Source organism: Mesoplodon bidens (assembly GCF_964165515.1).
Source record: "Mesoplodon bidens genome assembly, chromosome: X".
Taxonomy (NCBI): domain Eukaryota; kingdom Metazoa; phylum Chordata; class Mammalia; order Artiodactyla; family Ziphiidae; genus Mesoplodon; species Mesoplodon bidens.
In genome coordinates, this window is record NC_138163.1 from 114206494 (window position 1) to 114221488 (window position 14995).

The following is a 14995-nucleotide window of genomic DNA, read 5'->3' on the forward strand; positions in this document are numbered from 1 at the left end:
TGACTGTGGTCAGGGACAACAGGCAGGAATGCAGGTAGGACAGCGGGTGATCTGGCAGAGAGGAGAGAGGATGAGAGGGTGTGAGCGCCTACAGCAGGGAGGTACCCCCCTGCCTTTAAGAGGGCCACTCTGCAGGTTTCCGTGTGGGCACTGCTCTGCGAACACACAGGACTCCTGTGCTCATCACCCTGTCCTCTAAGAACCCTGTGGAAATAATTAAAGTGAGCCTCAGGCTGCAGCCTGCCAGCCCTGCCTGGTGCTTACTGGGGCCGAGAGCAGCAGTGGGCAATTATCTAGTCCTTGTGGAGCCCCCTCTACTCTGGAGCATTGGGGTCCCCTCAGTTCATATTCAGGACCATCGTATCAACTTTGCACAGGGCCTGGGCCCCCTCCTCTGCGCTGCTCTAAATTTATACCTCAGACCCAGGTCCTCATCTTCCTGGGATACCTTAAGAAGAAGTGAAGGGGCACCTCAGCCCAGCGCCCCTGCAGGGGGGCACCCACAGCTGACAGCTCTATGGGACTCTGTCCTGGGCTCCTTGGGGTCCTCAGTCCTCATTCAGGGTCCTTGCCTTGGCTCCAGGTAGGGCCTGGGATACCTGCGTCTGATCTGATGTACCTCTTCTCAAAGGCTCTCACCAATCTCATACCATCAGAAAAAAAGGAGGGCTCACATACACCTGACTTCCATACCTGGGCTCCCCAGCGCTGCAAGCAAGGAGGGGGGGCCCTCTCTGTTAGTCTCCTCTGTTTGTGGGTGAGTGGTATCATCACTGTTCTTTCAGGGTCCTCACCCTGACTCCTAGAAAGCCCTGGGTCTCTTCCCTCTGCAGACTCGAGGCTGTTCAATTAGTCCAACACCCTCACATCTCTGAACTCTCCAGACAAGTGAGAAGAGGGCTTCAGCTTGACAGATACTCTGGGTTTCTACTCAGAACACGGGCAGAATTTATGAGACCCTACATTTTAGAGTCGGTGTTCACCTCAGTCCTCACTCAGGTCTCTGACCTGAACTCTGCATAGGATTTAGGACTCCTCCCACCAGTAACCTGGGCAGTCCAGCCTCAGAGCAAAGCCCTCAACTCCCCGAGTCCCTAGAGGGGAAAGTCAGGGTCCTACATATATGACTACCCCTGGCTGGAGCCTCCCACAAGTGTAGGGGCGCTGCTTTGTGATGCCACCCCTAAATGGGGAGAGGCCCCCTCATTAGTATTTAGGGTCCTCACCTTCACCTCTGTTAGGACCTAGGTATCCTCCCTCTGCAAGACGGAGCTACTCCCTAGACCGAGGCCCTCCCATCCCCGAGACATCTCAGGCAGAACTCGGTTGGAGGGCTCTGTTGGGGCTTCCCAGGGCCTACAGCAGCAGCGAGACTTAGCGCAGTTTGTTACGGGCCGAGTGGTACCCCTCACTCCCCACTCAAAGTCTTCACCTTGACTCCAGGCCAGCACTGGGAATTTTCTCTTGCCCGGCCGGAGGCATGGCCCTCAGATCAAAGTTCTCACTTGCTGGAACCTCTGAAGCCGAAGTCAGGATGACTCACATCCGGCCACGACTACTCAGGGTCTCCGACAGCTGACAGCAGGGGCGGGGGTCTGTGGCACTCCAGTGTTCTGGAGCCGGCGGTCCCTAGGTCCTACATACAGAGCCCCCATCTTGGAATCTGTCAGAGCCTGGGACTCCTCCCTTTACCGAACTGTGCCCACAAGCTTCACCTCCTTGAGCTCCTGGGGGTGGGGGGGGGGGAAGTCCGGGCCTGCTACCTATGACCGCCCCCCGGGCCTGGAGCCTCCGGGAACTGAGTGCATGGGTGCGGCTCTGTTGCCATCTCCACTCCCTCATTAGCACTCAGGCCCCGCCCCCACCCCGCCTTGACTTCACTTAGGGCCTAGGTTTCCTTCATGTACAGAATCGGGAAATTCTCTCTTAGATTAAGGCTTTCCCCCTTGAGAATTTCCAGGCAGAACTCAGCCTAACAGCTTTTCGGGAACCTTCCACGTTTGATCACAGAGGCGGGATTTGTGGGGGTCACCTGTGTTACGGGAGGGGGGAAGGGTCCCTTGGGTCCGCATTCAGGTCCTCACCTTGACTGCAGATCAGTCCTGGGAATCCGCCCTTGGCCGAACAAACGCCGTGGACAACCTTCCGGCTCCTCGCCCCCGGAGCAGAAGTGTGCGAGCCACTTCGGTTAACGGCTGCCTTGCGTGGGGTTCCAATGGCTGACGCGAGGGGCGGGGCTCTACGGGACCCCGGGGTTCAGAGGTCAGCCGCCCCTTGATCCTCCCTCGCGGTTCTCTCCGTGCCGTCTATTAGAGCCCGTGACCCCTCCCTCTGTGGTCCCGAGTCCTCCGGCCTCCAAACAAAGCCCTCACATCCCCGAGTCCCTAGTGGGGAAGGCAGGGCGTTGTTCTGACCATCTCTGCCTGACAAGAGGGGCGCCACCCTGTGAGCCTCCCTCCTTGGGAGAGAGACCTTCTCATTAGCACTGAGGTCCTCACCCTGACCCTGGTTTGTCTGGTTATGGCCAAGACCCCTTCCCTTGCAGAAGTGGGAGCTGATCCTGATAGACAAAGCCCTTCCCTCGCTGAGACCAGACAGATAGAAACGAGGAGGCTTCTCATCCCTAGAGCTCTGCTGCCTGGGGCCTCTCGTGGTTAAGAATGGGGGCAGGGGTCTGTAAAGCCCCCTCATTTGTGGGTCTAGTGATACCTCTTTCCTCACTCAGGGACCCCACCGTACTCCTGGCCAGTCCTGGGACCTGATCCTCCCTGACCCTCCAACCTGAGCTTCTCCCTCTACCGAACTGAGGCTGTTCTTCTTAGACCAAGACTTTGACCTCGCTGAGAACTATGAGACTTATAAGAGAGGATGCCCTGCCTGGGCATTCTAGGTCTGAGAGAACGTTTGGGCAGGTCTCTGAATGACCTATATTTTGCCGTGGTTGTCTCTCCAGTCCTCACTCATTTCGGGGGGTGGGGGCGTGTTCCTTTTGTCTATCTCTTGGATTAAAAGGTTCCTGGGGAATGCCACATCCCTGCAAACTCTTGAGCAGTGTACCTAATGCAAACCTTGTAGTTTCATGTCCCAGACTTGACGTGAGATGGGGAAAATGCAACATAAGGCAGGGGGCCCAGGACAGGGGTGGGCTCCCAGAGAAAAAGAATGCTAACCTGTCCTTCTCAATAGCCAGAATTAGCCTCACCTGTGACTTGTTTTAACTGATTTATAGGCATACCTCTTTTTATCGTATTTCACTTAATCATGCTTCACAGATATTCTGTTTTATTACGAATTGTAAGTTTGTGGTGACCGTGCATTGAACATGTGAATGGGCGCCGTTTTCCCAACACCATGTGTTCACGTGGGGTCCCTGGGCCACATTTTGTTAATTCTTGAAATATTTTAAACTCTTCCATTATTTTCTTAGGGTTCTCTGCTCAGTTATCTTTGTTATTATTGTAACTGTTTTGTATTTTTAAATTAAGATGTGTGCCTTTTTTTAGACACTGTCTAGTAAGTGTACAATAGGATTAACAACTTTTATAAGCACTGGGAAACCCAAAATCTCATGGGATTTACTTTATTGCAATATTCGCATTATTGCGGTGACCTAGAACCCAACTCACAGCATCTGAGATATGTGCATACTTCTAAAGGAAAGGAGCTGCCCAGGATGGTTTTGTGCTTCCCCTGACTGAGGTTGTCTGACACTGCATATAGAGATGATCCTACTGTCACTGAGCAGCATCTGTTTCTTCTCCTTATTCCTGTTCCTCCTCCTTATTCCTAACTGGCATTTACTGAGGTATTCTTCAATGCTTTGGATAGATTCCAATCCCGTTCTTTAGCCACACAGTCCTTATCTTTATCCCCAGATACATTTGAGTGTCAAGGAATACAAGCTCTGCTTTAGGCCAAGAGGAGTATAACAGTGTGAGATCTAGAGGAATTCAGACCAGGAGTCTAGTCCCAGGCCTGTCATTTACTAGTGTTACCCAGCAAGGGCTCACTGCCTGACATGCATAGAAGCCAATACTATGGCACTGGCTTTTGAGACAAAAACTTTATTCCGGGACTGCCCTGGTGGTGCAGTGGTTAAGAATCTGCCTGCCAATGCAGGGGACATGCAAGAGGGAAGAGATATGGGGATATATGTGTATGTATAGCTGATTCGCTTTGTTATAAAGCAGAAACTAACACACCATTGTAAAGCAATTATACTCCAATAAAGATGTTAAAAAAAATGTGTTGAAAAAGGAAATGACACAAATGAACTTATTTACAAAACAGAAACAGACTTACAGATATCGAAAACAAACTTATGGTTACCCAAGGGGCAACGTGGGGCACGAGGGGTGGATAAATCAGGAGCTTGGGATTAACATACACACTACTATATGTAAGACAGATAACCAACGAGGACCTATTCTGTGATAACCTGTATGAGAAAAGAATCTGAAAATGAACGAATATATGTATATGTGTGACTGAATCACTTTGCTGTACACCTGAAACTAACACATTGTAAATCAACTAAACTCCAATAAAATTAAAAAAAAAATACCATGTGATCCAGCAGTCCCACTCCTGTGCACATATCCAAAGAAAACCATAATTTGAAAAGGTACACGTACCCCAATGTTCACTGCAGCACTATCTACAATAGCCAAGACAGGGAAGCAACCTAAATGTCCATCGACAAAGGAATGGATAAAAACTACGTGGTACATATATACAACGGAATATTACTCAGTCATAAAAAAAGAAAGAAAGAATGCCATCTGCAGCAACATGGACGGACCTAGAGATTATCACACTAAGTGAAATAAGTCACACAGAAAGACAAATATCATATATCACTCATATGTGGAATCTAGTTTTTTAAAATGACACAAACGAACTTACTTACAAAACAGAAACAGACTTACAGATATCGAAAACAAACTTATGGTTACCAAAGGGGAAACGTGGTGGGGGCAATGGATAAATCAGGAACTTGGAATTAACATACACACTACTATATATAAGACAGATAACCAACCAGGACCTACTGTATAGCACAGGGAATTCTACTCAATATTCTGTGATAACCTATATGAGAAAAGAATCTGAAAAAGAAAGAATATATGTATATGTATAACTGACTCACTTTGCTGTACGCCTGAAACTAACACAACATTGTAAATCAACTATTCTCCAATAAAACAAACAAATAATAATAAAAAAGGAATATACACGTGTAACACCACCTCTGGGCAATCATCTCAGGCATGGGTGAAAAACCCCATCACCCTGTAAAGCAAGGTTTCCAGTCCAGGAGCAAGGTCTTTTATCTCCTGAGTCAGAGGACCCTCATTAATATCAATCAGGTTTAATAACGTTTTGCCACAGTCATCCAGTAGCCAACTCCCATTAGCCAATCCTAACAAATGTAACAGTCAGACCTAAACAAACATAGGCAAACAAATCCAAAGGCCTGGGACTTCAACCCAATCCTTTGAGTACCTCAGCATCTGTAACCTTTTGTACTGTCTCTCTGAGGGTGGCACTCTAGCCCATGATCCTAGCCTTAGGACTCTAACCTGGACTCTATCCTGACCAAAAAAAAACTCCCCCCCCCACCAGGCAGGACTCTAACCCACAATTCCGACGAGATTATTAGACAATTTAGGTACAGGCACATTTTAACAAGGTTACTCACCCAAAAGACGTCTGATCCAGGAGCTGTTTCTTTTCTCAAAAGTGAAAGTAGCCCGAGGAGCCTGGAGCGCCATGGCGGGGAAGCAGGAACCCAAAAGCCGACCTTCTAGACAAATTCAGTCTAGGTGGCTACTCAAGGTTGGTGCCGAGGGCCCACACTCTGCCAGGGGCTACAGTGCCTCAGGCAGGCGGTCACAAGACCTAAATCTCACCTGGGTTGCCAAAACTTACTGAACAAGGGCTCACTGCCCTGTGTGCGCAGAAGCCAACACTATGGCAACAGTTTTTGAGAAAAGAGCTTTACTGCAAGGCCGACTAACACAGGAGACAAGGCTCTCAAATCTCACCTCAATCCAGCGGTCTGGGTGAAATTTAAGGGGTTAGGGTAATTTCAAACTTGGAAGCTAATTGGCTAGTCTTGAATTAGTCCATATAAGCTACACATGCTGCTGGAGGCCAGCTTTTCCTTAACTGAAGGACTTTCACGGGCTCTCCAGGCAACATTTCTATTCTCTGAGTTCTGCAGACGGAAGGTCATCCTGGGGTCATGGGTTGCTTCTTGGAGATGTGCAGTTCTGTCTCTGTAAAATAACTCAAGGTTTGATTACTCAACACCCTATTTAAGGAGGCAAAACCAGTTTAAGCTGATCAGTTGTTTTACCTGCTGTTTCACTAGCCCCACGAACTTGAGCACATTAACCAAACAGCAAGACAAAGAAATCACAATTAACTAAAATGCTGCCTAGCAAGGACAATCATGTAACATCCACACCAGAGGATATAATACGTAATGCGCTTGTGGGAGAATCTTTCCCAGTTGGAAACAACTCAAAGCCCTTAGAATTTTTGTCATTGACCAGTATCTTCCCTACCCGCTACCCTTTCTTCTAAATAACCATGATTTCCATTTATTTAACTACCAACAAAAATCTAGAACTTGCCTACAATTTGCCAAATTACACACAACATAGAACAATTGAGTACCCTTTCAATGGCGAGGTCTCTGGCTCCCCCAACCCAGGGTAAAGATTGCCAGCCCAGTGGATTCTGGATTCTGTGAGGCCCTCCATCTGAGGGTCTGGCCGGGCTCACCACTCCCACAGTCTCATCTAGCCCACCAGGCAACCTCACTTAAAATTACTTCTCACTGAAGGCTTGGCATTTTCCTAAGGCTCCAAACTGCCTTGCCTCAGGCCATTTACACTTGATTGCTTTCAGCTCCAACTGCCCGCCCTCTTTACCCCTACATTTTACTTGTTCTGTAGGTTGTAGAGTGTATCTCACCATCTTTTTTTTTTTTTATAATAGCAGCTCCTAGACTCTAAAATTCAATGGGCAGGGGCTAGATCTTGTTTTTGTGGTGGTTGTTGTTTGGGGGCTTTTGGGGTGGGTGGCAGGGGGAAGCATCCACAGTACTAGTATGAAGCCTTCCAAAGAGCTCATTCTCAATTAATGATTGGGAAATTAAAAAAGAGTAAGCATGTGGCCTAATCCATTAAAATTTAACTTATCTTATATTCCTGAATAATCTAAGCAAATCCAGGTGTATAACTTCTACTTTTACAAGAAGAAACATGAGAAGGATTTAGGCAAACCACAAATTGACGATCTTTTCCTTATTTATAGTCTTTCTTTCGGTCTTTATTGATTAAATATAAGGTACCTACCGTATACTATGCTCAGGCTTTTTTTTTTTTTTTTTTTGCTGTACGCGGGCCTCTCACTGTTGTGGCCTCTCCCGTTGCGGAGCACAGGCTCTGGACGCGCAGGCTCAGCGGCCATGGCTCATGGGCCCAGCTGCTCCGCGGCATGTGGGATCTTCCCGGACTGGGGCATGAACCCGCGTCCCCTGCATCGGCAGGCAATTCCTACTGCAGAAATCTAAAAGAGCCCATTATGAAGGTAGACATGCTGAAGGTTGTCAACAAAATGTACAGGGAACAATTCCCTGAGACCCTAAGGAGAGCCACTGAGCACATGGATTTTAATGAGGTTCCTTACCTCCATGAGAGCTCTGGGAGGAAGTGAGTATGACGCATCATGTCACCATGCCTAAGTGACATAGCCTCAGGTCTGACAACAGGGACAGTGCTCTCTGTGGTCCCCTTCTTTCTGGGAGAGATCCTTTCATTGTCAGCCAGTGTCATCATGTTGACTCTTGTTAGGAACTGGGTACCCTTCCTCTGCTGAATGAGGCCTCCCCCATCAGTCCAAGGACTTTAAGTCCCTGAAACCATCCTCCTTCAGGCAATAAGGGATAAACTTAGCCTGAAAGCCCTGTCTATTGCCTCCCAAGGCCAATTACAGACGCGGGACTTTCTAAGGATATATGTGTGACGGGGTAGTTGGTTGCCGCACTCCTCATACAGGACTTTTACTTTGACACTGTCACGCCTGGGATTCCACTCTCTGCTCAACAGCCAGCCTAGAAACCAAGGTCCTCACCTCCCTGACACCCTGCAGGCAGAAGTCAGGGGGCACTTGACCCTGCCAGCTCTTGCCTATGCCTCCCAGACCTAACAGCAGAGGAGGGGCTAAGTGTAGCCCTGTCAGTGGTGGACTGAGTGGTCCCCATGTCCACAGACAGGGTCTTCACTACGACTCTGCACACTTCCTGGGACTCCATTCTCTGCTGATCTAAGGCTGAGGGCTCTGCTGATCCCCAAAGTCCCCACCTTCCCGCGACCTGAGTTCAAAGTGTTAGTCACAAGCAGCCAGGACTGTTCTGGACCTCAAGGGGCTGCTACAGGGGATGGGACTTTATGGGACCCTACTGCTCTGGCTGGGTCTTTCTTCAGCTTTATCACTGTCATTTCTGTGAGAGACTCACACGCTCTCCTCTACCAACCTGAGAACTCTGCCCTTAGACACATTTCTTATGGCCCCAAGAAGCCTGAAGAATAAGTGAGGGTACGGTTAGCCTAACAGGTCTGCCTGAGACCCTCTGTGTCTGAGAGCAGACAGGAATGGTGTCCCAGTGACCACCCCCCAATATTCTGGGGTGTTGGTCTCCTCAGTCCTCCTACACGGGGCCCTCGTCTTGGTTTCTATCTCTTGGATTAAAGCCTGCTGAGGAAATTGCACATCTCTGCAAACTCTTGAGCAGTTTTCGCTCTGCAAACCTTACAGAGAATGGGTCCCTGGCCCAGGAGTAATGTGAGATGGGGAAGCTATAGGACAAGGCAGGAGTCCCAGAACAGGTGGTGGTAGCCTGTCAGGGAAAAAAAGTACACTGATCGATTCTATCTCATCAGCCAGATGAAGATTCCCACGTCACTTCTGTTCTGATAGATTTACTTTCTACAGGGAAGAGACTGTGAGGATGATTTTGAGAGCCCCTAGTCTTTTGAGGTTATCTAACATCGCAAATGTAGGTGCTTATACTGTCACCGAATACTGTCTCTTTCATTCATTTATTTATACCTCTCAAATATCTTGGTATTCTTACTGCTCTGGCTACGTATTCCAGTCCAGTAGTTTGAGCACAAGGCCATTCTTTTTATCACCTAAGACAAAGTTTGAAGGACTGGGAAAACAACTGAAATAAAAGACACAGGGTGTGTCTCAGGGTAGGAGGAGTACAACAGTACGAGCTCTACAGTAATTTAGACCAGGAGTCTAGTCCCACCCCTGTCATTTACCAGCCTTATGAATTTTGGCACATTACCAAACTCTAACTCTATGAGCCTCAGGCTCTTCCCTGTGAAGTGAGTTTGATAAGACCAGTCTTGTAGGACTGGTGGAATATATGTGATGTATGGAAAGCATCTGTCACTGTGCCTGTCTTGTACTGAGACATTAGGGAATGGCAGTTATTACTATGATTATCTTGACCTCAGATGTTACCATCAATCCAGCTGGGATTTTTTTTTTTTTTTTTTTTTACATCTAAGGGATGTCAGAGAATATGCAGCATTCTAGCTGGAAAAAATCCTCCCAATCAGCCAAAATTCTGCTTTTAACAATGAAAACGAAGGAATATGTTCTCTCCACCCCCTCTTTACCCTGCTTTTTTACTTGCTCTTCGAAGTAGAGAGTATCTCACCCTTTTCCACATAATAATAGCTTCTCTGCGAAACTGTAATTGCATGGGCAGAGGCTAGGACTTTTCTGACTAAACATCCCCAGTACAAGCACAGAGACTTCTTAAGAGCAGATGCTCAGTTAATGTTTGTGTGAAATAAGAGGCATGAACAAATCATTTGCTAGAATTTATATTCTCAAACATTCTTGAAAACCATAAGCAAATCCAGTCTATATCTTTTATTAAATTTACAAAAGAAAGACTAAATGGAGTAAGGCAAACCAAGAATTGATCAACTTTTACTTTAGCTCTCTGTCTTATCTATCTTATCTCTCCATCTAGCTACCTAGCTATCTTCTGATCCTATTTTAGGGTGGTGTTCTTTCATGTTTCCAAGGATATTCGTATCCTAAAGTGATGTTATTCTTGTTCTGGACCACAAAAGTGATTTAAGGATTTCCAATTCGCATTTCAAAAAACAAAATTCTAACTCCTAAATCTGACAAACAGCAATAAGTGTGTGATCCACGTCATTCACATACTTATATTTTGAATCGAAATAAACTTTCTGTTGAAAGCAACACCAATTAAAAATGCAGGAAAAAGTCAACAAGTTATTTAAGCATATCAGGAACACCGGTTAACAGGCTTTTCCAACCACACAGTGAAGAATGGCTGGGCTTCAGACCTCACTAGGGGTGTGAGGAGAGGCTGGACGTGGCCCTGGGACGCACACGGCAGTGGCAGTAGTGTCAGCCCTGGCTACAGCTCTGGCCTCGGCTCTCCCTTCCTCAGCTCTCAAAGCCTCTTCATAACAGACTGGAAAGGCACTGGGGGCCACACCAGTGACCTTGGCCACAAACTCCAGGACTTTCATCTTGCTGGTTGCAGCGCGGGCTCTCCGGCCCCACAGGAACTCATAGCGCGGGGGATCGCTGTGGCGCACCTGACGATACACCAGGTACTTTTCCTGCACCAGATCTTCTGTGATAAGCTTCCTGGGGTCCCCAAAGATTAAGTGCCGCCTTCCATCATAAACACCGAATTTACTCAGGAATTCCCAGATGTCCTCCTCAGAGGCGCGGTTGCCACTCAAGAGGATCACACCCAGGAGAGGCAACAGGAGCGCACTCTTCGGAAACCGCCTGCCACTGCTCCGACTGCCATCATCGCTGACATCTAGCTGGCTGACAAGGGTATAGGAGTCACCACTCGGCTTGACTTCCTTCAAGTCAAGACCAAAGAGCCGCTGAACGCGCTCAGCAGCTCTCCTGAGGATCTCGGGGAACTTCCCCTTGTACCTTTTGTTCACAAGCTTCAGCATGTCTGCCTTTATAATGGGCTCTTTCACTGTATACTTCTCCAGCAGGAAATCTATCAACATTCCCACCTGCTTGGTTAGAGGATCTCTCTGAGAGCTCTCACGGGAGGCTGAGGCCCGGGAGGAATTTTTCCGTGCCTCAACCCGGCCCTTGGCACGTACATCAGATCCTGGGCCTGAAACCCCTGCAGCACGAGAGCTAGTGGCTGGGGCTCCCTGAGGCTCCTGGCGAGTGCCAGCAGCAGGGGAGCTCGGGGGAGTACCCTGAGAAACAGAAGCGGGGGACGAGGGCGACTCGTCTATCTCTGCTGCAGTGGCCTGAGCACCCCCGAGATTCTGGGCCTCCCTCCGGGCCTGGCGGCGCTTCTCACGGGCACGCAGCTTACTCTTCTGCCCCCGAGGCATGACTATGGGCAGGGACAGCAAGCGGGGGAGTGGCCAGGAGAGCAGGTGATGCTGGAACCTGGAGGAGGGAAGGTGAGAGGGTGTGAGCACCTTCAGCAGGGAGGTACCACCCTGACTTGAAGAAGGCCGCTCCGCACGTTTCCTTGAGGGCTCTGCTCTAGGAACCACTGGGCCCTCGTTCTTGCTCAGCCTGTCCCCTGAGAACCCAGCGTAAGAAGCGACAGTGAGTGAGCCTCAGGCTACAGCCTGCCAGCCCTGCCTGTGGCTGACGGCGGTGACCACAGATCCTGGTAGGGTAGGCCCTCTCTGGGTTCCAAGGGTCCCTTTCGTTCACAAACAGGATTGTCACATCGACTCTTGGTAGGGCCGGGACCTCTTCCCTGTGCTGCTCTAAAGGAGACACCTCAAAGCTCCCCGGGGCCCACGAGAAGGAACTGAGTCATGGACACTGTCGGGGTGCACAGCGCTGACAGTGCTGTGGGGCCTGCTCTGTCCTGAACTCGTTGGTCCTCAACCATTCAGCGTCCTCATCTTGTCGATACCAAGGGTCTGGGACCCCCCACACCCCCGCTGTGCTTCTGCCCCTGGTGTGGCACCTTCAGACGAAGGATCTCATCTCCCTTAGAGATGATACACAGAAATGAGGAGCCTCCGCCTGACAACCGTGCTCTGGGCCTTCAAGGGCTGAGCAGAGGCCTGGGCAGGACTCTTTATTATTCCTTTGATTCGGTGGAAGGGGGCTGTGCTACCTTCAGTCGTCATGCACGGTCCCCACTGGGTCTCCTGGGAGGATCTGGGGGACCTGAGGACATTTCCTCACAGTAAGGCCCACAGCTCCCTGAGACCGAACGGTGGACGTGAGGATGGCCTTACCTGGCCACAGCGTCCCTAGCGTCCAGAGGCTGAAGCTGCAGCAGGCACGCTGAGGCCCTATAACGCGGGCTCCTCCCTCACGGTGCCCATTTCTCACTCAGGGGAGGGTCTACGGTTCCTCCCTCTGCTGACCCATCACACCAAGATGCTTACTTCCCTGTGAGTTCCGACTGGGGAACGGATGGGCACTTCTGCCTGACATCTGTGCCCGGGGGCGCCTCGGAACGACAATGCAGAGGGACTCAGCGGGGTCCCCGCTGGCATGGGGGTGGAGTTCCCCACAGTCCTCAGCATCTTCTCCGTGAGTCCTGGCAAACCCCGGAAATCCTCCCTCCGCTGACCTGAGTTCGCCTGCATTACCTTAAGATTCTCACCTTCCTGAGATCCCCGAGATGAAAGAAAGGGTGGGCCCCTTCCGTTCACCCCCGTCCATGCCCTCCCTGGGTTGGTAGCAGGGGCTGGACCCCGCGGGACCCCACTGTTCCGGCGTCGTTGGCCTCTTTCGCCCTCACTCTGACGGCATCTACTCTCCTCCCTCAGCCCACCTGAGTCTTCGGGCCTCAGATCAAGGCCCACATCTGCCTGGCTCCCTGGGGCTGGAAGTGAGGGGTGACACATCAGGCTACCTCTTACCTGGGGTTTCCCAGGGCCGAGGGGGGCGGAGTTTGTGGGCCCCCACTGCTTTGGGTGGGTGTTCATCTACATCATCCCTCAGTGTCCTCACCCTGACGCACAGCAGGACTTGGACATCCTCTGTGTCTTGACTTGAAGTCTATCCCCTCGTACTAAGGCCCCCCAACTCCCCGAGACCCACTAGAAAGAAAATTTTCTTGTCTCTCTACCTACAACGGTGTGTGGACTTGCAATGCTGACAGGCAGGCAGAGATTCTGTGGCCCTCACTATTGTGGCGTAGGTGGTCCCCTCAATTCTCAGGCTCCTCTCCTTGGTTCCTGGCATTACCGGGAAATCCTCCGGCTGCTGACCTCAGCCCATACTCCCATCCACGAGCTTCCTCACCTCCCTGCCATGGTCCGGGAAAAAGGGAGTGATATTCATCAGGTCACCAGGCCTGAGTCTCCCTCCCAGGTCTGAGAGTAGGGATGAGATTCTATGTGGTTCACTTCTTTCTGGGTGGGGTTCCCTCATCTTCACTCGGTGTTACCACCCTGACTCTTGTTAGGAACCAGGCTCCTTCCCTAGGTTGAATGAGGCCTCTCTCATTAGACCCAAACCCTGACGTCCCTGAGACCACCCTTGGAGGAACTGAGAGGGCAATTCAGCCTGAGAGCTCGAAACCTGGCTTCCCAGGGCGAAGGCAGAGGTGGCACTGTGTGTGGTCTCCTCTGTTCTGGGGGAGTCGGTTGTCTCCTTCCTCACATAGAATTTGTGCCTTGACATCGATCATGGCCTGGGACTCCTCTTCTTCTGCTGAACCGGGCAGCCAGCCCTTAAACCAAGGCCCTCATCGCCCTCAGACCCCACAGGCAGAAGTTAGGGGGCACCTGAGCCTGCCAGCTCTGCCCTGGGCCTCCCGGGGCTAACGGTAGGGGCGGCATTAGAGGCAGCTCTCTCCACTGTGTAAGGAGCAGTCTCCATTTCCTCACTCAGGAGCTTCACCTTGACTCTGCACCCTGCCCGAGACTTTGCCCTCTGCTGACGTGCGCCCGTGACTGTCAGAAAAGGTCCTCATCTTCCTGGGACCCGAGCTTACACTCAGACTGAGCCTCATTCCGCCAAAGCTGATCTGGGGCTCGGCTATGCCTGCTAACAGCAAGGGTGGGACTCTCCGACCCCACTGTTCTGGAGTTGGTGGCTCCCTCAGTCCTCATTCAGGACTCTGGCGTCCAGTCCGGGTAGGGTTTGGGATTCCTCCCTCCACTGACACGAATCTGCATGCCTCAGACCGAAGCTCTCACCTCCTTGAGTAGCTAGAAGACAAGTCGGGGGCTCCACGTCCCGGCTACCTTATCTGGGGACTCCCAGATCTGAGAGCAGGGCTGCTGATTTGTGCAGTTCCCTGTTTTCACGAGAGGTCTGCTTACTGGCACGGATGGTCCTACCTCTGCTTCTTTCAGGGCCAAGTCTCCTCCCTAAGCTTAATGGGGTGGCCTTATCTATCTATCTATCTATCCATCCATCCATCCATCCATCCATCCATCCATCCACCCAACTACCTGTTTTTTTCCATTTCACACCCATTACGCATTGACTTTGTAACTGGTCGTTTGTACCCCTTAACTGTCCTCACCTAATTTCTCTCCTCCCCCCAACCACATTTGTTCTCTGTTATCTATAACTGTTTCTCTTCTGTTGTTTGTTCATTTGTTTTGTTTTTCAGCTTCCACATGTAAGTGAAATCATACGGTATTTGTTTTTCTCGGTCTGACTTATTTCACTTAGCGTACATAACACCCTCTAGGTCCATGCCCCTGCCCTTTCTTTTTGGCCGCACCGTGTGGCCTTGTGGGATCTTAGTTCCCCCACCAGGGATCGAAGGTGCGCCCCCTGCAGTGGAAGCGAGGAGTCTTAACCACTGGACCAACAGGGAAGTCCTGCCCCCTTTGCATAAAGGCCTTTCTCTACCCGAACGTCCCCTAGCCCCCCAACCCCACTTCCCACCCCAGGCAGAAATGAGGGCTTCTCTCAGCCTGAATTACTCTAGAGCATCGCA

The 14995-nt window shown here is 50.4% G+C and overlaps 1 protein-coding gene across 1 annotated transcript; it reads right to left on the reverse strand.

Annotated features, from left to right (window-relative positions):
- Positions 1–9: 9 nt before the first annotated feature.
- On the reverse strand, positions 10–11514 carry LOC308609461 (melanoma-associated antigen B1-like; the record flags this gene model as incomplete). The annotated part of the gene is made up of 4 exons (XM_081223119.1): positions 10459–11514; positions 2085–2239; positions 1693–1727; positions 10–51 (listed from the first exon to the last, which is right to left on the reverse strand). The coding sequence occupies exons 1-4, from the start codon at positions 11448–11450 to the stop codon at positions 10–12; spliced, it is 1224 nt and encodes a 407-aa protein (XP_081079245.1). The 5' UTR covers positions 11451–11514.
- Positions 11515–14995: the final 3481 nt, after the last annotated feature.